The following is a 26,719-nucleotide window of genomic DNA, read 5'->3' on the forward strand; positions in this document are numbered from 1 at the left end:
TATGAGTAACACTTCTATTCAGGAACCCCCCCCCCCCATATCTCCGAGGACTCTTTAAATACAGGGGAGATTGGAGGGGGCAGGGGCTCCCAGTGTCAGCTCCTTTAGGTGTGAAACGTTGGTTGATCAGGCCCAGGTTATCAGGTATGACATGTCTGTGTTTGCCCATGGAAGGAAATTTAAAATCTTCAAGACTGATGCTCAGAATCCAAAGTATTTGAGAAGAAGGTTCCATCCAACAGGTTAGTACAGGACCTGTCCTTTGCCACCCCTTGCAGTGCAGTTTCTGATTTTAAGAAGTGTTAAGCAGCCACCGAGTGGCAGTGAGCTGGCAGATCACGCATACTTTTGTTCTAGGGTGGTGAAGGCGATGGCACTTTCCTCTTTCAGGTCATAAGCCTGGAGAGCTTGGGGTGTTTTAGGTTCTTCAGTATTTGTGCTCTGAGCCAAAGATTTACATTTGCAAAGTATGCAGTGGACCAGATTGACAAATTCTTTAAGCCTAAAAAAAAATGCAAAATCTCATATGAAAACTTGAACGTATGAAATGAGGAGGCTCTTAAGTGATTTAATCAAATGCTTCTGTTTTGTGGACCAGGAGATGAGTCCCTGTGAATTTGCCCCACACAGCTGGGCAGTCACTTGATTGCTATGACATGCTTTAGTTCCAGGCTTTTGCTTGTAAATGTAAAGATGCTTTCATTGCCGCCAGCCTGGGGAACCGTCCAGAGGGGCAGATATAGAAACTCGCAGACGAGAAACCAGTCACTTTTGGCTGAGCTCCCAGCAGTTGCGCACGAAACGATAATAGCAGCTAACGTTTGTTATGTTCTTAATCAAGGGCTCTTAGTTCTTAATTAAGTGCGTGACCCTAGAGATACGAGCTCTCTTGTCTTCGTTTTCGAAATGGAACAGAAGCCCAGCTCCCTGGGTATGTGGGCAGACGGAGGCAGGCATCCCTGGGCGTCTGTCTTCTAGAGCCTTTCGCCGCTCCTTGGTGCCACCTGCCCGTCACTGCTGGAAACCACTTCTGTCTGAAGCCCACATCCCCCGTCCTCTTCTGAATCCCCCATCCCCTCCCCACCCCTGCAAACAACAACGAACTCTGAAATACAGCACCTGCTACCTGCTAAATCCCCCAAGACCCTCCACCCCTGAGCCTGGGGACCCCGCTGTGGCTGCCTGGGAATTCCTCCTGGCTGTTGCTGCCATTGCCACTCTGGCCATCACTACACCCCTTTGTTGGGGTGCCAAGCTGTGCAGTCCCTTCCTGTGCCCCAAAGGTGAGTTTTCCCACCGCCTGCCAACTACTGTTCCCCTGTAGCCTCCACACATCACTTCATCAAGACCTCGGTCTCAGGGAACCAGTGTCTTATGGAAATGAGGGGGCAAACTTGACCCCATGTCCCCACTCCCAGGTGGAGGGTGGTGGTGGAGGCCGTGGAGGTGTTACGGGTTGAATTGTGTCCCACCCCACCCCCCAGATGACATGTTAATGCCCTAACCCCTAGTCTCTTGCACGTGACCTGAAAACAGGGTCTTTGAAGATGTGAGTGGTGACGATGATGCCCTAATCCGGTATGCCTGTCTTCTTAGAAGAGGGACGCGTCCATGAGCTAGAGAACGTTAGGCATCACTGGCAAGTACAGTAGCTGGAGGAGGCAAGAAGGGCTCTCCCCTGCAGGTTCAGGAGCTGACACCTGGGTTTGGACTTCTAGCCTCCAGAACCCCAAGAGAGTGAGCCTCTGTCACTTTACACCACGAAGCCTGTGGAGCTTTGTCCCGGCAGCCCCAGCAAACTCAGGCAGGTGGAATTATGACGGGGACCTTCCCTCGGGCCCCTGTGGGAGGCTCTTCCTCACTGGAGTCTCCGAGGCTGAAGCCCCTGCTCCCTGGCCTTTTGCCATGGAGTTGAGTCCTTCTGCAGTTCTTCACGTCACACTTACTGGCTCTAGTATTTTTGGCGACCCGGCGGAAACCAGAACTGGTGTGTATTCTTTGCATTATTGCATTCGGAATTCCTGTAACGGAGGTGATTTCCCTTTCTTGTTGGAGGTGTTGGCTAGCTAATTTTCAAAGTCTGAAATCAGAATTGATTTCCTTTGGGGACCACAGGAGCACCTGGGGATGCTTCTAGGAAGAACAAAAATTTTTTTTTCTTGCTGACATCGTGAACTACTGTCACTTTGTATTAAACACTAATCCTACTGACAATCTGGGGGATTGTTTGAGAGGCTGGAGAGTTTGAGTGAAGGGATCCTTTTGCACTCAGATGGGGAAAGACGGTTATATAGAGTCCCTATAAGAAGGGCAACATGGGAGTCGGGCAAGATGGCGGCATAGAGAGGAGTGGAAGCTAAGTAGTCCCCCGGAACAACTACAAAAAACCAGAAACAACTAGTAAATAATCCAGAATAACTGCGGGGGGACAAACGAGACCATCCATTCATCACACACCAACCTGAATTGGGAGGAATGCCCGAGAACACAGCATAAAATCTGTAAGTAAAACCCGCGGAACCAGGTCAGGAGACCCCCTCCCCCATAGCCCGAGCTGCAAAGCCTCGTGGTGCCAGAGAGAAGCTCTCTCCCAGCAAGCGAATACAGCTCAGCTGAGCTCCAGCTGAGGTTTTAAGTAGCGAGTGTGAACTGCTCACTACAGGTACGCATCACCAAAAAACAGACAGAGGCTTTGGGTGACGACTGACCTTGGAGAGCCTTGGACTGGGTCTGATGGGGGCTATCTGATTCTTTTTCGGCTCAGTGGAGAAAGCCCCAGTTATTTTCAGTTTCCAGGGCTGTGACTCAGGGAAGGGTGGAGACAGCACAAGCAGAGAGCGAGACCATTGAAATGCTAATGACCTCCACCTGGGGGGTCTCTCTTCTCTAGGAGGAAAGAGGTGGGGCCCTTTCCATTCACAACCAGACCCCAGAGCCTGGGAGAACACGGCCACACCTCCTCACACCAGTCAAGAATTATAGGCTAACAGGCGTCACCTGCTGGGCAGAAAAGCACAGTGACCCGAGGCATCAAAGGGTGGAGCAATTTTCTAAGACACACCTGCAGGGAAACCAGATACTGAATATTTCTTCCCTCTGGGACCTGAGCCTGTTCTGGTCTGAGAAAACCCGATTTGGATAACCAAGGAAACCATGCCTAGACAACAGAAAATTACAACCTACATGAAGAAAAACAAAGTTATGGCCCAGTCAAAGGAACAAACGTACACTTCAACTGAGATACAGGAATTTAAACAACTAATGCTAAATCAATTCAAAAAGTTTAGAGAAGATATTGCAAAAGAGATAGAGGCTGTAAAGGAAGAACTGGACATGTATACGGCAGAAATCAAAAGTTCAAAAAACCTACTAGTAGAATCTATGGAAATGAAAGGCACAACACAGGAGATGAAAGACACAATGGAAACATACAACAGCAGATCTCAAGAGGCAGAAGAAAACACTCGGGAACTGGAGAACAAAACACCTGAAAGCCTACACACAAAGGAGCAGATGGAGAAAAGAATGAAAAAATATGAGCAACATCTCTGGGAACTCAAGGATGAAACAAAGTACAATAATGTACGTATCATTGGTGTCCCAGAAGGAGAAGAGAAGGGAAAGGGGGCAGAAGCAATAATAGAGGAAATAATTAATGGAAATTTCCCATCTCTTATGAAAGACATAAAATTACAGATCCAAGAAGTGCAGCGTACCCCAAACAGAAGAGATATGAAGAGGCCTATGCCAAGACACTTAATAATCAGATTATCAAATGTCAAAGACAAAGAGAGAATCCTGAAAGCAGCAAGAGAAAAGCAATCCATTACATACAAAGGAAGCTTAATAAGACTATGTGCGGATCTCTCAGCAGAAACCATGGAGGCAAGAAGGAAGTGGTGTGATATATTTAAGATACTGAAAGAGAAAAACCGCCAACCAAGAATCCTGTATCCAGCAAAGCTGTCCTTCAAATATGAGGGAGAGCCCAAAATATTTTCTGACAGACAATGAGAGACTTTGTGAACAAGACACCTGCCCTACAGGAAATACTAAAGGGAGCACTACAGGGTGATAGAAGACAGGAGTGTGTGGTTTGGAACACAATTTTGGGAGATGGTAGCACAACAATGTAAGTACACTGAACAAAGGTAACTATGAATACGGTTGAGAGAGAAAGATGGGGAGCATGTGAGACACCACAAGAAAGGAGGAAAGATAACGACTGGGACTGTGTAACTTGGTGAAATCTAGAGTATTCAACAATTGTGATAAAATGTACAAATATGTTCTTTTACGAGGGAGAACAAGCAAATGTCAACCTTGCAAGGTGTTAAAAATGGGGAGGCATTGGGGGAGGGATGCAATCAGCATAAACTAGAGACTGTAACTAATAGAATCATTGTATTATGCTTCCTTTAATGTAACAAAGGTGATATACCAAGGTGAATGCAGATAAGGGGGGGGGATAGGGGAGGCATGTTAGACACTTGACATTGGTGCTATTGTCTGATTCTTTATTCTACTTTGATTTAAGGTTATTTTTCCTTTTGCTGCTTCCTAGCTGTCATTTTTTTGTTTCCTCTTTCTTTTGCCTCTCTACCTTCTTTGACTCTCCCTCCTGCCTTGTGGAAGAAATGTAGATGCTCTTGCTTAGTATGAGCAGAATGTTCAATTAGGATGAACTTCAATGTTTGGAAATGAACTGGGGTGTTGGTAGCAAGATGTGAGAATAACTAACAGTGCCGAATGGTGTGTGAATGAGGTGGAAAGGGGAAGCTCAGAGTCATATATGTCACCAGAAGGAAAGTTGGAGGTCAAAAGATGGGAATGTATAAAACTGAATCCTATGGTGGGCAATGTCCATGATCATCTGTACAAATACTAGAAATCACTTCATGAACCAGAACAAATGTACGACAATAGAATTAGAAGTTAATAATAGAGGGGCATATAGGGAAGAACTATATATCTATTACAAACTATATACTACAGTTAGTAGTATTTCAACATTTTTTCTTAAACAGTAACAAACGTACTAAATCAATACTAGGAGTCAACAATTGAGGGGGTTGGTTAGGGATAGGGGAGGTTTAGAGTTTCCTTTTCTTTTTTTCTTTTTTCATCTTTCACTTTATTTCTTGTCTGGAGTAATGAAAAGTTTCTAAAAATTTAACAAAAATTAAGTGTGATGGATGCACAGCTGTATGAGGGTACCCAGGGGCAAGTGATTGTACACTTTGGATCTTTGGATAATTGTATGGTATCTGAACAATCTCAATAAAAATGGAAAAAAAAGAAAAAAAAAAAAAAAGAAGGGCAACATGGACACAAAAAGACATATATTGTATGATCTCGCTTATATGAAATACCTAGAACAAGCAGATGATCGAGACAGACAGTAGATTACAGGTTGCCAGGGGCTGGGTCGTGAGCGGAGAGGGGAATTATTGCTTGACGGGTACAGAGTTTCTTTTGAGGTGATGAATTATTGGGGTAGCGGATGTTGGTGGTGGTAGCACAGTGTCTGAGCATAACTGACACCATTGGGTTGTACATTGAAAGTAGTTAAAATGGGAAATTTTGTGTTGTATGTATGTTACAATAAGAAGTTTTTAAAACATTTTAAAAAAGGTTTTTTAACAAGGGCAATAGCATGACTTCTGCATCAACCCAAGTGTCACATTTGGTTCTTTTGTCACAAGTCCTTACTTTTGTTCAGATAGTTGGTGAGTTGATCTCCAGTGACTAGAAGTGCCCGGAGATCATCCTCTTAATCATTTGTATTAGAGTCTTGATTGGGATTGATTGGCTAATGTTAACACTTACACCAACTTCCCTCTTTTACAAAGGTTTGCTAAAGCTGCTGGAATGCAATATACCAGAAACAGGTTGGCTTTTAACAGTGGGATTTATTAAGTTACAGGGTACAATTCTAAGGGCCATGAAAATGTCCAAATTAAGTCATCAGCAAGAGGAAGATACCTTCTCTGAGTGAAGGCTGATGGCATCTGGGGCTCCTCTGTCATATGGGAAGGCACTTGGCGACGTCTGCTGGTCCTTCTCTCCTGGGTTCTAGTTTCAGTGGCTCTCTCAGCTCCTGTGGGTCCTTGCTTCATATCTCCGCGGCATTTCTCTCTAAGCTCTCTGGGCTTTTGCTGTCTTTCATCCTCTTCACAAAGGACTCCAGTAAAGGATTCAGACCCACCTTGAATGGGCTGGATCACGTCTCAATTTTTGAAATAGCGTAATCAAAAGGTCCCGCCATAATAGCTCTGCCCCCAGAAGAATGGATTAAAAGAACATGGTCTTTTTGGGGTACATAACAGCTTCAGACCAGCACAGGGCACATTTGCAGGGAACCTGGGGAGTAAAACTAGGACTTTGCCCAAATTCCACCCTGCCCTGAGTTTTCTTTTTCTCTTTATTGAGGCATGACATGCTAAAAGTATGTAAAGTGCACTAACCTTAATCTTCGCTGCACAGCCTGTTGAATTTTTCCATATATGTATACCTGTGTCACCAACAACCAGTCAAGATGGAGACTATTCTGGCACCCCCAGAAGTTCCTTCCCAGTTAGTTTCCCCCAGAGGTAACTGCTGTTCTGACTTCAGTCACCATCATTTGATTTTGCTGATTTTTGAACTTCATACATAATGGAATCATGTAATATGGATGTACTCTGTTGTGTCTGGTTCCTTCAACTTAGCATAACGGACACAGTGGGACAGAGACTCGAGGGAAGAGAACCATGTGAGTAGCATAATGGCTGTAAGAGCCAGGCATCTATTAGTGCATCAGTATTTCTTTTGTTTTGTTTTGTTTTGTTTTTAAATTGCTGTGTAGTTTCCCTTATATGCTATACTACTATTTAATTTATCCCTTCTCCTGTTGAAAAACATTTGGGTTGTTCTAGCTTTGAACTTTTATAAATAAAGCTACAATGAACATTCTGTTTTTTTTTTAAACAGATAAATTTGTTTTTAATAAAGGAGTTCATTTTCTTCCAATCCTATGTAAAACAATAGCAAATTGAAAACTTCATTTTTGAAAGTAAAATATTTCCATATGAACAAGTAACTGTGCAAACTTTACATGAAAAAATGGAGAGACAGGGATTTCCTAAAAGGCAAAATAAAGAGTGTAACAGTTTTCAGGTGCTGGTGAAAAATACTGATCAGCATTCAGTTCACACACACATTAAAGCCTAATGTGAGAATTCACCCAGAGAAAGCCAAAGTATTTACAGTCATGGAAGTACCATCCATGGACAATTTAGTACAATAACCTCTGAAAATATAAAGAGCCAATTGTATATTTGTAATTTAAAAATAGGTGCAAAGCAGGGGCTCTGCTCAGGCATCTGGGAAGGCAGCCCACAGCCTGCACATGGTCTTTTAGCAAAATAAGATCCTGTCCATAGCGATACTTATTGAACGTTCTTTTTATGAACATATTCACTCACTTCCCTTGGATGCAGAGCTAGGAGTGGGGTCACTGAGTCACTAGGTGCTAATATTTACCTTTAGTGGACACTGCCAGTTTCCTGAATTCTCACTCCCTCTATTTGCTCCACAGCCTTACCAACCCTTGGAATTAGTATTTATTTTTTTTTTCAAACCATTCTGGGTGTGTGTGTAGTAATTCCCTGAAACTTAAAGGATGCAAAAGTGGAATTTTTTTTTTTACTTGTGCAAATGTTTAAACCCCTAACCCTCAGTAGATGACCCCAAAGCCAGCAGAGCAGGATGGAGCAGGACAGTGGGCTCGGCCAGAGCTGCCCCTTCTGCCTCCGCTGACTCCAGGAGGGGCTTTTGCTGTTTTCTCCAGATGTGAGATACGTTGGTGACGGCCCTGGACATTTGCCCATCCCTAGTCTCCAGTCTCCCACTACTCTTCCTCTTCATCGGTGTTCCTTAAAGGAGACTTCCAAGGGCTGGATTTGTTTGAAGTCATTCCCATTTACCTTGAATGGAATTTAACTGGGCCAGCAGATGGGAACTCACTTGGGAGTCCCCCCTCACAGACTTCAGAACCTTCAACAGATGTTCATTCTACCCTTTTCACGACAGGGAAGAAAGCAAGACGGGAGAGGAGGGGTTCTGCTTTCTTTTGTCATCCCTTAGCAGTGTTCTTGTGGTCCCCAAGTCGCCTGTCCCTTTCTTACCCTTTAACAGTTTATCTGCATGAGATAATGTTTAGAGCACATGATGTTGGGATGTACAGACCAAGCTTATTTCTCTTCCCTCTACTTCTTGCAGATGTATATTTTAAAGCTACTTTTTGTTGTCCTTGAGTTTTTTTGTGCATTGCCCTATCTTGCCTTTTGTGCATTTCACAATGCTATATCTATCAGTTGCCCTCCCCCCGTTTTTCTCCCCAGGAAAGCAGATGTTTTTGACTCATTGTTTGAAGGGTACATGGTGGGTCATATACACTCATAATCTTTTTCTTTGAAGCAGACATGGAGGCTCATTCTCTGACCTGTACATGATAGGGGCAGTATTTGTCTAGAATTGCTTGCTTGTTTGTTTTTTTTTTTAGTTCACATTCTAGTGCTACTCAAAGCACCATTACTTCATCTGACCTACTGGGCACATGGTACAGCCTAAATCATTTGCTGGTTTATAGAACTCCTTACTGAAAATGCACGTCTTCACTCTCTCTCTTCTCCCTCCTACCTCTCTCTCAGCTCAAGAGGGCCAGTAGCGAGGACATGCTCAACAAACCCGGAAGCGCCACCCCTTCAGGGGTAGCACGACTGAAAAAGACTGTGACGGCCGGGGCCATCTCTGAGCTCGCCGAGAGCCGCGCCAGGAGCAGCCCAGGTAGGAAGGCCCAGGCCAGCTGCTCGCCCCGGGGGTGCACGACGGCACCTCCAAAGGGCCATGCATCCATTCCCGGGCAGATAGAGATTGAGCACCCTCCTGTGCCAGGAACTGTCATGGGCAGGCAGGATCCCTCCCACCGGGAGTTTACATCTGGGGGCAGACAGGTGGTACATACTAGGGCAGAGGGGAGAGCCGGGGCTCTCTCTGTCCATCCCATTGTCCACTTGTCACCGTGCGTGCGTGAAACCCTTCCAAGACTTGACAGCGTGGTGGATGTTCTGGGGTTTGCCTAGGAGAAAGAGAGACCTTAGATGAATGAATGAAGCCCTCAGGTCTCTTGCAGAGGTGGATGCAGGGTCTTTGTCCTGAATCCTACGGAAAACGGGGAAGATTTTCATTTATCTTAGCAGCGGTAGCTGGTTGGTGCTGCTTAGGGGACAGCGTAGCTGGAACCTATCTACTTCCCCAGCTTTACTAGATTTGTGAGAATCAGCAAAAGATTGCTTGCTTTAGCCATGAGATTTGAGTTCAGAGCATGGGAAATGTAGAATATCAAGGAATTTATTTAATTTTCTTTTTGAGCTCATCAATAAGAAAGTTGAGCTTTCCATGTGATTTAACTCTTGTAATGCAGCTGTCAATATATTGCTAAATTATCTAAGATGGGAAAATAGCCACCGGAATATATTATTATCAATTTATAAGAAGTGTTAAAGAGTAATATACTTTTGTTTTTTTTAGTCTTTATGTAAAACCTCACATTCTAGCTTTCCAAAAGTATGCTTTACCTTTTTCAATTCTCAAAAAATTGAAGCTGCAGAGGTTATAGTTGGCTTTTTTTGGGTTTATGGGAAAGGGCCTTGTGTTTCCATATAATAGTTTTACTATTTTAAAAACTGATTTCATTCTAAACAAACACACATGTATTTGGTATTAAAAATACAATAAAGAATTAAAGTACAAATTAATTTTATCAAGCCAGCCAAACACTGATTCCAAAAGTTGACAAACCACTAAAAAATGACAGAGCAATCTCCTAAATATTTATGCCAAAATATTAGACTGAAATATTAACAAGTAGAATTCAACAATAAATTAAAAGAAAAATAGTGTATGTCACAACCAAGTGGATTTATTCCAGAAAATAACGATGATTTAATATTAGGAAACCTAAGGAATATAAACTATCATATAGTAGTCATCTCAATAGACATGGAAGATGCGTTTGACAAAACTAGGAATCTTTCTGATTTGAAAAGAAACTCTTAGTATACTATGCATATGTGGATACTTCTTTGGATGATATAAAATATTTATATTTCACCCCATAGCCAGCATTGTGCTTGATGGTGAAATTCCAGAAGCAGTTTCAATAAAATCAATAATTGTTCAACTTTGCCTGCTGTCACCACTATGACGTCATTTTTTCTGCAAGTACTGACCAAGACAGCGAGACAAGAGAACTGTAGAAAGGATCTAAAGAAACAAAATGATTTTATGCAGATAGGAAGATTGTATGCTTAGAAAAGTGGTTAGAACTGTCTGTAAATTTATTAGATACAGTAAGAGTTCGGTCGGTGGTGGGTTAATATAAAATATCAGTAGCTTTCTTATCCGTGACTAATTAGAAAAGTTAATAGTGTAAGAAAGCCTCGCATTTATAAGGGAATAAAAAAAGTAAAATGCCAAGAAATAAAGTTAATAGTAAATGCAAGAGTCTATATGAAAAAAATCTTAAAAGTCTTTTGAAGGACGTAAAAGAAGACATAAATTAATGGAAGGATATACATGGTCCTTGGGTAGGAAGATTAAATATAATTAAATATAATAAATATGTTTTGATTATTCTGTGAATTCCTTTCCCTCCCAGTTGAAACACCAGTGGGAATCGGGGAGTGGAAATACTGATAAAATGATAGTAGATATTATCTAAAATGGTGGTTCTCACCTGGGGCCCCACCCCGACCCCTGGGAACATTTGGCAAATGTCTGGAGACAGTTTGGGGTGTTGATGGTGCCATCCGGTGGGTCGGGGCCAGGGATCCTACAGAGGACAGGACAGCACTCCACCCCAACAAAGCACCATCTGCTCCAAAATGCCAGTAGTGTTGACATTCAGAAACCCTGATTTAAAAGGATAAATATCCTAGAATACCCAGGGAACTTCTGAAGAAACGTCAGTTGTCTAGCTTTCAGCCCCTCGGAACTGGAGAAGAAATAGCAGCTCAGTGGAAAAGTCCCTGAACACACAGGGGGACTGGGGAGCAGGTAAAGGCGGCATTTTTATATCAGGTGGGTAGTGACTGACTCAAAAATAACAACTGATTAGGTCTTTGGGGAAAATAAAGCTGGGTCCCTATCTCCTTTCTCTCTTTGAATTAAATTCCAAGTGGATTAAAGATGTAAACATTTAAAAATGAAACCACAGAAGTGCTAAAAGAAAAGCTAAGAAAGTTTATTTGAAGCCATGGCCTTTGAAGGGCCTTTCTGAGTAGGAACAAAACATAGAAACCATAAAGGAAAAGGTGAAAAAGGTGATTACATAAATATAGAAATAGCTACTCTGCAAAAAGAGAAAATGATTTGCAGTTTGTTTAATAAAGGGCTTATTTACAGAGTTTATACAAATCACTAAGAAAAAGAAAAATAATACAATAGAAAAATGGGTAGTGCACATAAAAAAAGAGAGACAAGAGCCAATAGAAAGATGCTTTATCTCACTTAAAGCTAAAGGAATTTAAATCAAACCAATAATTAGATATGCTATCTTCCTACCAAGATTAGCAAAAATTAAAATGGTTAATAATTTCTGAGGTTTTTAAGGAGCAAGTTGCTGGCACAACACATAGAGTTGGTAAGACTATATATTGTTGCACAAGAACAATTTGGTAATAGCTATGTAAATTTTAAGTGTGCATAACCTTTGAGCAGGTATTTCTACTGCTAGCATTGAACATTACAGATATTCTTTAAAAAAGGATTTCAAAGATGTTCAGTTGCAGTGTTATTTATAATAGGAAAGTATTGGAAACAACCTAAGTGCATATCAGTTCAGGGCTGGTTGGATGATGAGATTTGGGTATAATAGAGTAGTTCGCAGATTTGTCTGCACTGACGGAAATATCTCCAAAGTACCTAACTAAGTGGGGGGGAGGGGCATGGTCCAATGTAGTGTGATCTCATTTGTTTTAATTTTTTTAAGTATACATTAATTTTTTAAATTGTAACTTTTTTTTCTGGAAGGACGTAATAGTGCTCATTTTTGAGGAGAATTACCAGAACTGAAAGTGATGGGGAAGGAGACCTTTCATTTTAGAGCTTTCTGTACTATTTGAAATTTTTTAACATATGCATATATTGCTTAATTAAAAAAGTTTTTAAAAAGGGTAAATACATGTCATAACCTAAAACTTTTAACTTTTTTTGTCTTAACCAAATCCTTCCTCTTCCACTTGGCGTTTTTGGTAAATCGTTTGACTGCGTGCCCACAGCATGTGCCCCTTTCGACCAGGGTTCTAGTGAGAAGGACTTGGTTTCATGCTGGCTCCTGACACGGGCGAATTCCCACACCCCATGGGCATTAGCTTCCTTATTTGTCAAACGAAGGAAGTAACTGCGTGTCTGCTCCCCGCGATGCCGTTAGGACAGAGATTCGGGACCACTTTGTTAAGTGCGATGGGCTGTTGGGGTGTGAGATGCGGTTATTATTCCCATGGTCATCGTTCAAATTCAGTTTGTCAGTTACTTTATTTTAATGAAGTGATATTCTTTGACTTAACAGAACTGAATCAGAAAGGTATATTTTGTCTCTGGTCCTTTCATTTGAAAAATGTAGGTGGTCCTGGCCATTTTGATACTCGATGTTTGCGCAGCTCGCATTCCCGTACATTGTTTTGACGTCCCCACACGGCCTTGTTAACGACGGGTACTGGTTTGTGCGTCAGCTGATGAACCAGCCCTCGGGAGCACTGCCTGCGGCCAGCCTTCTCCTCCCTAGGGGTCATTCTCTTTGCAGTGTACGGTAGTGTTGGGCGGTCATTTGAATATTTGATTGCATTGTGTCTATTTTAACGCGTGAAAAGCAGGACAACGAAAGCACTGGAACTAGTCGTAAGAGCCTAAAATCCCAATATAGTCCAGACGATGATGAAAATACTGGCCTCCTCTGTTCCCTGAGCTTAAAGCCATGCTCGAAGGTTCAGCTGTGAAAAAAGAGGATAAAATTAGAGAAAATAAGGGAAACACCAGCACTGTGTAGTTGATTTTCCCTAAAGGAAAGATGTAATGATAAATGATTTATCAGTTCTGAGGGGACAGAATTCTTTTTATGGCCCTTAAGTTTTAGTTTTGGACTTTTGACTTGGGGACAAATTTTCTGTAATGCATAGTTTGGTATAATCTCTATCTTCTTTAAACTATATTGCTTTTGAAATTGATTTTGTCATGAAATTATAATGCGGTGTTGTGATTTTGAAGCCACAGTAGTCAAACCTACCATCAGCCTGCATGACACCCTTTGCTGGGAACTGATGTCCCTAGCGAGAACCCCTCAAACCTGCCCCAGGAGAGAGACGCAGGAGAGACGCAGTAGCTGTCTCATCGCTTCACCTGCATGTCATGCTTACTTGCCACCTGATGCAGGTGATACTGAACGTGCTTGAGGTGGAAAGCGTGAACTCCCCGAAAGCTTTTGCAAGCTTTTCAAGACTGTTTCCTGCTTCTGGAATTGCAGCCTTTGGATATCACCTGGGGCAATAACGAAACACAGTGGCAGCCAAAGCAAGGTGAGGGGCAGCTGCCGGCTCACTGAAAGCCCCTGCTCGCTGCCGGGCGCTCTGCTGGGTCTCTCCTTATGCGACTCTGTTCCATCCGCACAGCGACCTTGAGGAGATGTGGGATCTGATCCAGACCCTGACACGTGGCTCTGTGCTCCCACTCGCTCCCCAGGGTTCTCTCTGAGTGACTTCTTTCCTTGGTGTTATTAACACATCTGAGTTACAGCCAGTCCTTAGTCTTTCCTTTTCCCCTGGGTATCCTTTGCGTGCATCTCATCTTTACTACTGGGTGTAGGTTTCCGAGAGCGGGGGTGGTTCTGGGCACGGGAGGTGCCGCCTCTGCCCACCCCGTAGAATGGTCATCTCAGGGTCAAGTGAGATGTCACGGAAGCCTCCAGAAGGCTGTCGGGGATTCCAGCCACTGGAGGGCAGGCTTGCCCAAAACACCGACGTGGCCTTACACTGAACCAGAACAGGTCCTGGTTCTGAAGAAGGGTTTAATTGCCTGACTTCAGAAGCCATTTTTAAATGTGTTCATTGATTGAACAAATATTTTTTAGTGTCTCCGCTATGCCTGGCTCTGCTCGGGGCAAAAGGGATGCATCTGTGACCAAGTGTGGAGCTCCCTCTCCCGGGAGCTTTGGGAAGACAGGACAGTTGTGGGAAAGTCGGCCACGTGGGAGCGGAGCTGCAGGGCCGAGGCCCTCGTGCGGGAGCGTGTCTGGAATGGGCAGAGGGCAATGAGGAGGTCCCCGGGCTGCAGCAGGTGAACAAGGAGAGGAGGAGGGGAGAATGCTCTGGAGACCTCGCAGGGCATTGGCAGGACTTTGGGTCTTTATTCTGGCTGATTTGGGGGACTTTTGCAAGGTTTTCAGCAGATTCCTGGTCTCCTTTTGTGAGAAGGTTATTTTGGCTGCTTGTTGAGTAGACGGTCAGAGTGGGGGGCAACGGCCGGAGCAGGACGACTGGACTGGAGGTGACTGCAGGCAGCGACGGCCTGGCTTGGGCAGGTAGCAGTGAAGCTGGCGAGCAGAGTGGGGTCCTGGGGATATTTTGAAGGGGGCAGCCCACCGGCTCTAAACTCCTCTGATGCATTTTGAGGTAGGTGTGGGGTTAGATTTCTGCTGGCATCAGCCGTGGGGCCAGTGAGATACGTCCGGATGCGGGGCCAGGGGTTAAGGAGTGAGCCTGGATCTCTTGTTGGCCAGAAGGAGGTTCACAGGGCCCCCCACGTAAATATTTTAAAAACTGGAGACGCACACAAGTTTTCATTTAGATGATTCTATCTATAGCACATACAGGGCTTAAAAGAAAGTTGCTATTTTAAGCTGAAACCAATGTTTTCTAAAAGCCAAATACATGAAAAGAAATATTAAATGGCAGTGTTGTCTTAGCCAGCCTTGCTCTGATACCTGCCACCTGTCAGCGATCTCAGAGGGTCACCATGGAGGACGACATGGACATGATTGCTGCCCAAACTGGCTCGTGTCCGAGAAGGGGTTGGGGCTTTCCCGACACACGTACCCCTCAGTGCTGCAACCACACACTTCACACTGGGGTCCAGCAACAAGGAAGTGTGTCCTCTTCGACATGCCAACTCCCCTCACCTGGAAGGTCGACATTCTGGCCACTGTCTTACCTGCGAGGAGACGGAGGGTTGTGTGGGCTAGATGGTGTTCCCAAACTCAAACCCAGAGTCTGCCTCTGGAATTCTTTCTCGGCGTCCTGTTGCTGGGCGTGGAGAGCCTCGTTCTCTTCCCCGTCAGCCTGACTACTAACAGAATTACTGCTACTGGGGAGGCTAATAATAGCTCACAGTCTGAACACGAACTGTGTGCCCACTAAAGTTCTGGTAAGTATTATTTCCTCCAGTCCTTACAGCAGCCCTCTGAGTTGTGTATTATTACCATCTGAGCCTAAGGAGATGAAGCAGATGCCCACACTTAGGTAAATAACAGGCTGAGAGCAGCCCAGGGGCATGGGCTGGCTGCTGAGGGTTGAATGTAGGAAAACGAAGTTGGGGGGCTTGGTACTGAGAGGCAGAGGGTGGGTGGGTCAGTCCCCCGGGCCCCGCAGAGGAAGGAGCATGGAAAGCCAGGAATGTCAATGACCTGAAAGTTGGGGTGGGGGCCAGCAGGTGACAGTGGGGGGAGGAGAAGAGGGTCCCATAGCCTGCAGGAGCTTCCTAGTGGAGGGGCGTGAGTGGAGCCACAAGGAGGTGCTGAGACTGTCAGGAGGTGACGAGTGGAAGGGACACCTGTGCCACCTCCCCACCCTCAGGCTCAGGCTGTGAGAAGAGCAGTCTGGCTGGACAGGACCGCTGTGGGAGACCCAGGCATGGCAGTGGACTCAGGACGGGGCGTGTGCTGATTGCAGTGAGTTCCCACGGCCCCAAAGGCTGTCGAAATCCAAGGAACGGGGCATGCGGCCAAGGTGTGGGATTGAATCCATTTAGGGTGAGAGGGGCTAGACCACAGAATGCCAGGAACGAGTTGGAACTTTGGGTGATGTCTGGGATCAACCCAGATGTGAGAACGAATGAACTCAGGGCTAGTGGTAAGGTCCTAAATTCTGAGCCTGATGATGTATACGGTGGTTTGTGGCCTTCCGTTTCCCAGGCGTACGTGGTTTACTCGTGGCTTTGGAGTGGGGCAAAGGGTTTTCTTTGGCTTTCCCCTTCAGCACAAGGTGGAGTGCTTCTTTTGGGGTGTCGGCTTTTCGGGGTTCATCTTATGGTACAGAGAGGTGGGAACTCTCTCTGCCTCTCCCTCAAGAACCGCAGCATCTTCGTGATAAGGTGACCTTCCATCCAGGAACGGAGCTGGATTTCTCCAGGTTCCCTCTCCCCCCGCTCCCTCCATGTCTCCCCCCACCTCCTTTCTCTAAAGTTTGCTTATTTTCAGTCTTCTGTGGAATTTATTCCTAGGTTGTATACTTGTATTACTATTGTGAATGGTGTCCTTTATTCATTTTATTTTTTAAAATTAGATAAGAAGGCCTACAATTTTTTAATATTTAATTTATAATGGGTCCCTCCCTTACTGGCCCTCTTCTTAGCACTGAAGGTTTTCATTTGATTCTCGTGTGTTCTCCAAGTAGACACCTCATTGCAGAACCTCCTCTGTACCGGTGGTTGTGCCTTTTCTTTCTGTTTCCTGCTGTATTTTGTGTGTGACCCAAATTATGTCAAACGCTGGTGACATTCATGACTTGCTGTCACTTCATTGTGAGTGCTTTTGATGTTTCTCCATTGAATATGACACAGAACATTGGTTGCGATATTGTTTTGTGTGTTTAAGATAGTCCTTCTCTTCTTATTTTACTTAGAATTTTTATTAGGACTGGGTGATGGATTTTTATGAAATTCCTTCCAGGCATTCTGTTATTATGTTGAATATTGTGTCTCTTTTTCAGCCTGGTGTCTCCTTCAGGAATTTCAAATACATGTATATCTGGTCTCCTGGATATGTCTTCCATGTCACATATTTTCTTTGATTCTTTTGATCACTTTCATTTGTTCCTTTGGTTTTTTAAAAAGTTTACTTTTGAGGTAATACAGAAAGTTCCACTGTACACTTTACTGAGTTACACCCGTTTCCCTCCTACCCTCACCCCCTTCTTTACCCTGGGCAACCACAAATTTTTTCTCTATTTCTATAGTTTTGTCATTTCATTGATATTATATAAATGGAATTATACAGTTTGTATGGTTTGGGGATTGGCCTTTTTCACTCAGCATAGTTCTCTGGAGATTCATCCAAGTTGTTGCACATTTCACAGTGTGTTTAACCACTCACCCACTAAAGGACATCGGGGTTGTTTCCATATTTTTTGCTATTATAAATAAAACTGTTATAAATATTCATGTACAGGTTTTTTGTGAACATTTTCTATGAGCATTTCTCTGGCATAAATGCACAAGAGTGCAATTGCTGGGCTGTATGGTAGTTGAGTGCTTGGTTTCTTAAGAACCAGCCAAATTGTTTTCCAGAGTGGCTGTACCATGATACATTCCCACCAGAAATCCAGTTTCACACACCTTTGTCGGCATTTGGGGTTGTCACTATTTTTCATTATAGCCATTCTGATGGATTTGTACTGATATCTTATTGTGGTTTTACTTTCCATTACCCTAATGGCTAACAATGTTGATCATCTTATCATGTGCTCGTTCGCCGTCTGTATATTCTCTTTGGTGAAATGTTTGTTTGTGTATTTTGCCCATTTTCTAATTGGAATTTTTTTACCGTTATGTGTTTTTTGTTTTTTGTTTTGTATATTTTCTAGATACCAGTCCTTTGTTGGATATGTGGTTTGCAGATATTTTCTTCTAGTCTCTAGCTTGTCTTTTCATCTTCTTAACTGGGTTTTTTTTCAGAGCAATAGTTACTAATTTCAATGAAATCCAATTTATTGTTTTTTCCTTTTATGCATTGTGCTTTTGATTTCAAGCTTGAAATATCTTTGCCTACCCTAGATCTTGAGGCTTTTCTCCCATGGTTTTTCTAAAAGTTTTATAGTTTTACCTTTTACATTTAAGTTTGTAATCCATTTTTAGATAATTTTTTGGGTGTAAAGTGTGACCCTTAGGCTGAGGTACACTTTTTTTTTTCTTTTTTTTTGCCTATAAATGTTCGATTGCTCCGGAACTATTTGTTGAAAAGTGTATCCTTCTTCCATTGACTTGCTTTTGCACATTTGTCAAAAATCATTTCAGCGTGTTTGTGTGGGTCTCTTTCTAGATTCTCTGTTTTGAACCATTGATCTATGTGTCTTTCCCTCTTCTAGCACCACACAGTTTTGTAGTCAGGTAGACTTATTCTTCCTACCTTATTCTTCTTTTTCAAAATAGTTTTAGTTATTCTAGTTCTTTTGCCTTTCCCTATAAGTTTTAAAATAATCTTGTCTGTATTTACAAAAAAATATTGCTGGGAATTTGATAGAAATTTTGTTAAACCTGTATATCATTTTGGGGAAAATTACCATCTTTACTATGTTGAGTCTTCCAATCCATAAATGCAGTATGCCTCTCCATTTATTTACTTATTTATTTATGCAATTTTATTGAGATATGTTCACATAACATACAGTCCTTCAAATTGTACAGTCACCTGTTCATAGTTGTACATTGATCACCACAGTCTCCAAACATTTTCATTGCTCCAAAAAATAAAACAAAAATTAGAATAAAAAAGAACATCCAAAACATTCCATCCCCCTCATTGTTCATCTACTTTTTTTAATACTCATTCATTGTTTTTTTTTAAACTTTATCAAAAAAAAAAAAAAAAAATTTCAAACAAAACTGAAACAAAGGAATAAGAAAAAACAAATAGCCTAAAATAACTACATTGCTTCCAACGTGTTCCGCCTCCATGATGGCTGCTGAGTAGTCACTACTTAGTCTTATGCTGTTTCCTTTGTATGTGGTGAATTGCTTTTCTCTTGCTGCTTTCAGAACTTGCTCCTTCTCTTCAGCATTTGACAATCTGATTAGAATTTGTCTTGGAGTGGGTTTATTTGGATTTATTCTGTTTGGAGTTTGTTGGGTGTCTATGATTTGTGTAATTATGTTGTTTAGAAGGGTTGGGAAGTTTTCCCCAATTTCTTTAAATACTCTTCCTAGACCTTTACCCTTCTCTTTCCCTTCTAGAACACCAATGAATCTTATATTTGTGTGCTTTATGTTGTCCATCATATCCCTGAGGTCCATTTTTATTTTTTTATTTTTTTCTCCATTCTTTCTTTTGTTCTTTTGCTTTCAAGCCTGCACTCTTCCAGTTCGCTTATTCTTTCCTCAGCTTCCTCTAATCTAGTACTGTGTGTATCCAGAATCTTTTAAATGTATTCAGCAGTTTCTTTTATTTCCATAAGATCATCTATTTTTTTATTTACTCCTGCAAATTCTTCTTTATGCTCTCCTAAGGTCTTCTTCATGTCCTTTGTATCTTGTGCCATGATCTTGTTGTTTGTGCTTACTTTTCTGATTAATTGCTCCAAGTTCTTTGTCTCCTCTGGTTTTTTGATTTCAGTGTTTGGGTTTGGGTTATCCATATCTTCTGGTTTCTTCATATGCTTTAAAATTTTCTGTCGTTTTTGGCCTCTTGGCATTTGCTTATCTTGATAGGGTTCCTTTAGGATATGTAGGCTTATTTGAATAATCATCTATAATTTGTCAGAGCTACATCTTGGTGGAGTGCACTTTCTCTGACTTATCAGCAGATGGTGCCCCCGAGCCACCTGTTACCCTCAAGCCAGTTGTCCCCAGCTTCATCTATATGGTCAGTGGGGGTCCAAATCTTGTGGGGGTCCAGTCAGTGCACCAAATTTCTGTGTGCAGTTGGTGCAGTCTGCCCTGAAGGTGGGGGGTGTGCCTTGTGCAGTTAGGGAGGTAAGACGGCTTTAAGACTCAAATCTCCCAGCTGTTCCTGGAGTCTTAAAGCTGTTGCATTAGTCCAACCCTTCGGCTCAGACTCTCCACAGTCTCTCTCTGCCGTGGGCCCACAAGTCCCTGGGATTGGTGTAGGGCACTTGGGACTTCTGTGCAGGACCCTGCCTCCAAGCCATGCCCTCTGTGGGCCTCCACAGAGGGAAGACTGCACAACATCACAGGCAGGTGGCATCTGCAAGCGTAGCTCTGGGCTGCGGCGCTGCGCAGGGGCATTCCCAGCCTGCTGAAAAGATGGCTGTATGGAGCGCAGTAACTTCCCACTTCTGCAGACCTCCGCCTTCCCAGCTCCTGGACAATTAGCTGCAGCTGTGCAAAAGGCTGTTGTCCATGCTAAATCCTGAGGTGGGTGCCTGGGGCATGGAAGGCACTCCTCACCATGCTCGACTATGTGTGTCTGTCGCTGCCAGATCCACAGCTGCTTTTGGGGTTTTTAAACTAACCTACCTCCAAATGCCGACCCCAGGTTTCTCTTGACCGTGACATGGCTGCTGTTTCCCCAGTAGCCCCACTCACTCGTTTCTGAATGCAGACTCTTGGTTTTACCAGGTGCACAGTCCCTGTGGATGTAGCGGACCTCGTCCAGCCAGGGCAACCCTGGAACTGGTAGTCTGCAGCACTTTCTGTCTTTTTTCTAGTGATTTTCACGGAGAAGTATTTTGCTCTGTCTCTCTTAATCCGCCATCTTGGATCCTCCTCTTTGCAGTCAGATAAAACTTCTCGTTGGTCAATGTGCTGAGAATGGTGGTTGACAGCGTGGGAAGTTGAGTTACATTGCCCTGACTTCAGGAGCTTCTCTGAATGGATTCCGCCTCTCCATTTATTTAGATCTTTAATTTCTTTCATTGGCATTTCATAGTTTTCAGAATACAAATCCTGTACTTGCTTGGTTAGAGTTACACCTAAGTTTTTCTTTTTTTTTAATTTTAGCAATTGTAAATGGTATTATATGTTTAATTTCAGCATTTTCCTGCTCATTGCTGGCATACTGAAAATGCAATTGATCTTTGTATGTTTATAGTCTATCTTTTGTGACCTTGCTGAACTTGCTTATTTGTTCCAGGAATTTTCTTTTTTTGGTTTCCTTGGGATTTTCTAAGTAGACAATCATGTTATCTCTAAATAAGAAAACCTTTATTTCTTTGTTTCTAATCGGTATACCTTTTATTTTATTTTCTTGCCTTATTGCATTGGCTAGAACTTCCAGCACTATGTTGAATAAGAATGCTAAGAAAGGACATCCTTGCCCTGTTCCTGATCCTGGGGGAAAAGGATTCAATCTTTCATCATTAAATAATATAATCTTAGCAGTAGGTTTTTTGCAGATACTCTTTATCAAGGTGAGGAATTTCCCCTCTATTCCAATTTTTCTGAGAGTTTTTTTTTTTTTTAATCATGAATAGGTGTTGAATTTTGTCCAGTGCTTTTCCTGCATTGACTTATGTGATCATGTGCTTTTCCTTTTTTAGCCTGTTAATATGGTGAATTATATTGATTGATATTTCAAATATTGAACTAGTCTTGCTTCCCTGGAATAAACCTCACTTGGTCATAGCATATAATTTTTTTTATATATTGTTAGATTCTATTTGCTGATATTTTTGAAGGAATTTTGCATATATATTCATAAGGGATATTGGTCTATAGTTTTCTTTTTTTATGTGCTGTCTTTGACTGGTTTTAGTATCAGAGATATTTCATAAAATAAATTGGACATATTCCCAACTCTTTAATTTTCTGTAAAAGATTGTGTAGAGTTGGTGTTAATTCTCCTTCCTTAGTTTGGTAGAATTCTCTAAGAAAGCCATCTGGGATTGGAGATTTCTCTATTTGGGAGTTTTAAAACCACTAATTGAATTTCGTTAATAGTTATAAGGCTATTCAAATTACCTATTTCATATTGTATGAGTTTACTAGTTTGAGTTTTTCAAGCAGTCAATTTCTTCTAAGTTATTGAATTTATGAATGTAGAGTTGCTTGTAGAATTCCCTTTTATCCTTTTGATGTCCACAGGATTTGTAGTGATAACCCCTGTTTATTCCCGATACTAGTAATCTGTGTCTTCTCCCTTTTTTCTTTGTCAGTCTTATTAGAGGTTTGTCAATTTTATTCTCTTTTCCAAAAAACAGCCCTTTGTTTCACTGGTTTTTCTCTATTGTCTTTCTGTTTTCAATTTCATTGATTTCTGCTCTGATCTTTATTATTTCCTTATCTTAGAATGAAGTTAACCATAACCACGTCACAGAGTTGCAAGAATTAAATGAAATGACACATACAATAACCCAGTGCAGACTTGAAATGTAAATATTTTAATAAGATGTGATTTTCCCCTCAAACCAACTTGTCAGAATGTCCTACTTAGGAATCATGGCAGGTAAAAAAAAAAAAAATCCTCCTGTTTTGGAGTCTGGAGCATCTTGTCTGGATGAAAAATTTAAGGGGAGTCCAGACTCTTGCTTTCGTAAGATGACATTTCTTTTTTTCCATCAATATTACATAACTCAATATTACATACTGGCTAGAATTTCCAGCACTATGTTGAATAAGAATGTTATGTCTAGATCTACAGATATACAGATTTAAGAGTAATAAGAACTGTTTAGTATTGTAAGATGTTTTTCAGCCACAGTGACAAATACTGCAGGATGCCCTGAGCAGTCCAGAAATACCAAATGAACATGAAGAAAAGAAAGGAAAGGATACGCTAAGTATAAGTCTCTGAAGTGGCAGATTTAACAGGGTTAGGTCCTTGGTGTTCTCTCACCAAAGCCCTTCCCCAGCTGAGATCCACTCACATCAGCCTCCATTTCCCATGCGGGCGGCGGTTCAGCCCACAAAGCTTCGTGACATCCAGACACAGTCCCCTTTTGTTCCAGGCCATGGGCAGGAGCTGTGAACAAGTTTCCCGGGGTCTAAAGGGCATCATTCACAGCAGATGTTTCGGGCTGTATAGGTACATATGCAACACAATATGCACATATATTTATAGATCATATATACTTACGTACAATATTTACCTACATTATGTGTATATGTGAATATGTGTTATAAAGTCATACCTCCAGTTTCCATCCTACATCTCAGGGTTCTTTCTATCTTTTCCCCTTTCCACGTTTATAAATATCATCTCCGGTGGGGAGAAACATGGCTCTCATTATCCTCAATTTATATTCTTATTTGCTCAATGGAGCCAATTTCCCAAATCATTCTTCCCTGTGACACCTCCATCCAACCTGCCACCCCTCCATCCTCTGCCCCCAGACCACCAACCCACACCCCTACAGGGCCCCCCACTCTCCCCTCCCTCTCCTGTATCTCAGCCACCGGGTTGACTCCTCTGTTCCAGGAAGGGAAGGAAAGGGGGTGCTCCTGGGTGCAGGATTTTTCCCAGTATAGTATGTTATAAAGTCTGTCAGGTGAAGCCCTTAGTTCTCGTTGTTTGCATTTGCAAAGAGCAGGATCCCCAGCTTCCTTTATAGGAAAGAGTTGCTGCAGTGTTGGAGAAGGAGCGAGAGGGAGGGCGTGTGAGGTGCCGGCTCTGGTAAGTCCCTGCTTTGTTGCCAGGGAGCCGTGTCACAGGGAGTGGGCAGCCTGGAGGAGGAGGGCAGCGGGCGCTGCCTGTGGTAAGCCCATCCTTACCCACTTCCCGCCGGCCACCACGGAGCAGAACGCAGGGAGTGGGTCAGCAAACATCCAGCACATCTGTCAGCTGGGTTCACTTTTACAGTGTGGATGGATGAGAGGGCATTTTGTGACATACTCCTTCAAAAAACTAAAGAGCCGAATTTATAGTTTTTAATTTATGCCCTTTCTTCTATCAAAGAATTTGAGAAGTCCTCCAGAGATAAATAAAAGAGTCTAAAAATGAGACAAAGGAAGAAATAGGGGAAATAAAAACAGGAAAATCAAAAGCTAGAAGTAAGGCAAACACAAGTGAGTCATGTGTTTTGTGGTAGACTGCCAGATTGGCTTTGAATTTCCTAGGAGCCAGAGGAAAGAGGGAAAATGGATTTATAGTGACAAGATAAAAAGAAGCCACTTATTAATAAATCACACTTTTCCTGGGCTTGAAACTTTAAAAAAAGACTATCCTTTGGGAATCTCAACGGTACAAAGGGATTGATATTATAGGTTGATAAAGTTATATAAAATGAATATAATATGACTGAACTAGAATCCAGCAGGTTGCTCTCTTCTTTATGTCTCTTAATATAATTCATACAATTACCTTCCCACCACAGTATTTAGTCAAAAACACAGCATTATTGTTAGATTTGGGTGTATTTAAACCAAGTAACAGGAAAGAGGATTGAATTGTGTGTTCGAGTAACAATACGGCAATAAATTTCAATAAACAGTAATGGGGATGTTTATGTTACCAGTGATGGTTGTTGATGTTAATAACTAATTGGTTCCCACTACCTAAAATGTAGAAGACACACCATCAATAAATATTCTAAGGGCATTGTAAAAACCCCCTCAGGCCTTGTGTGACTGCAGCAAAGACGCTTTCCATTGCCAGTGCCTTCCTGTTAGAGCACCTTGGCAGGAGTTCTAGAAAAGGGCCAGCTCCTTTGAAAGGTGTGCCTTAATTTATTAGTTTCTTAGAGAGTGATCCTGGATGTGGGCCTCTTTGGTTTGAGCTGGTTTACGGCCGGCTCATGGAAGAAGAAAAAAGGGGAGGAAAATTAGGGTCCCCTCTTAGGACAAATTCTGTGTTCCAGAAGGAAGTTTGGCTTTTCTGGTTCTGTGAAATCATCATGTTGGAGGAAAGTGAAACTGGAGGTTTTCCACTGAATTCGTGGAATATGAAAGTTCCAGTCCTTGAAATTGGCCATGACCTTCTGAAATGTCCAAGTCACTCAAGTGGAAAACATTATCAGTTCTGCTCTCTTATGCTGCTTTTCCTGGCTGCTGACACACAAAGGATTTTCAGGGTTGTATTCTCTTTTCCTGAAAGTTTGGTTGGATGGCTGAGTTTGCTGTTGACTTGACTTTATTTGCATATTAATATCTACTTCAAAAATTAGTTTAGTACTATAGAAACTGTACTTTTCCTGAGCAACTTACAATACAGATAGTAAGGTAGAAGTATGTGCTGTTGAACCACCCCAATTGAATCTTCCTCGGATTTTCTTAATGCTGTTTGGATGGGCTATTTATCCTTATTTGATCCATCCCAAAAGACAGCCAATTGCCAAGAGATGTGTAATAAATTAAATCACCAAATATTTAATAATCTGTGCAGGATATTATGTTAGGAGCTATGTGTGGGGTTGATACCAGAGGAAAAGTAAATGAGACTTGTAGTACGAAGAGACACATAATGGGGTAACAGGAAGACTACAAAAAAATTAAATATGTGAGGATGTGGCCATAGATTTGTTCCGTCCTCCCTGCCACATCTTAGTTGTGTGGCCTGAAACAAATTAATCCACCACCGTTACCCACCCCTTCTATCTGGAGCAGCTAAGTCTATGGGTTTTCAAATGGGAGCAAGCAGAAAAGGATCCTAAATCAAAGTTTGGCTTTTTTTCTCAGTGATTTTTCCTTTTAGGTTCTTAGGAACCATCCCTTTAGAAATCTGTTCTAGCAGACTCTAGTCTTTTATCAGGTAAAGATTTTTAAATTGTATTCATTGTTTTTTGAACAGGTAAAACAATTCACCTCATTCAGAATGTAAAAAGTACTAGATGTTAATAACGGAAAACTTCGTGTGCATACAGGGAGTTATATGGGAACTTGGTACTTTCTGCATGATTTTCCTGTAAACATATAACTGCTCTAAAATTTTTTTAAAAAAAGGAAAAGAGAAAAAGTGTAATAGGTACAGTGAAAAGTTTTGCTGCTACCCCTTTGCCTGGCCACCAGTTCGTCGATCTCTGGCATTCTCGTGTCCTGCTCAGTGTGCATGTCAGCAAATGGACATCTTTTTTCCTTTCTTTACCCAGATGTAGCATAAATTGACACAGGGTTCTGCCCATGTCTTTTTCTCATCACAGAATATTCTGGAGACTACTCCATGTCATTTCAGAAAGGACCTCCTTTTTCTAGTTATATCACTCTGACACGTATTTCATAGTTTCTCGGTGGTTTTTGATCGCAGTTCCTGATCTCATTTGCAAGGTATCTCAGCGTTTGGGATGTAATTTCCAGGGCGAGGAAATTGAAACTCATTTGATAGCTTTCTTGGACTTTAGTTCCCTCTCACTGAAGTTTGAATTGTCCTTTGCAGGACGAAGACCACTTCTGGGTACATGTCCATGAGGGAGGACAGACATACAGACAGAGCTGAAAAAGTAGCCCCTTACTGGCCTCTTACTGGCTTATCCTTTCCACAAACATGACTGAAACAGCAGCTTCTCCCTTGTCATTGTTGACCAGACCCCAGGGTTCTTTTTCAGGCTTGGCTTTCCAGAATGTTTTCTTGCAGGTTTTTGCCAACTGCTCGTATCATTTAAGGCTCTGTGTCCTGTTTTTCAGGTTTGCTACGTGCCATGGAGAAGAACCTGTACAGTTATGCTGGTTTCTTTAGGAACATCTTCCTTTCCTCTTGGTCAGTAGCGGTTGCTCGTTTAGGGTCAGAATTGCAATTCTGAGAATTTTCTGGTCTCCTTGGGGCATCAGCGTGTGACTTTGGACAAGTGGCTTAGCCTCTTTGAGC

General features: G+C 42.3%; 1 protein-coding gene across 5 annotated transcripts in view; it reads left to right on the forward strand.

The window, feature by feature from the left end:
- The window catches only part of SPECC1 (sperm antigen with calponin homology and coiled-coil domains 1), a 293,600-nt gene that overhangs the window by 76,638 nt on the left and 190,243 nt on the right, over positions 1 to 26,719 (forward strand). For all 5 annotated transcript variants that reach the window (XM_037810359.1, XM_037810363.1, XM_037810364.1 and 2 more), the window contains one exon: positions 8,694 to 8,829. In XM_037810359.1, the coding sequence (XP_037666287.1) occupies positions 8,694 to 8,829 (136 nt within the window). The remainder of the gene's footprint in view (positions 1 to 8,693; positions 8,830 to 26,719) is intronic.

The sequence above is a fragment of the Choloepus didactylus genome, chromosome 18 (assembly GCF_015220235.1).
Source record: "Choloepus didactylus isolate mChoDid1 chromosome 18, mChoDid1.pri, whole genome shotgun sequence".
In the NCBI taxonomy this organism is placed as follows: domain Eukaryota; kingdom Metazoa; phylum Chordata; class Mammalia; order Pilosa; family Megalonychidae; genus Choloepus; species Choloepus didactylus.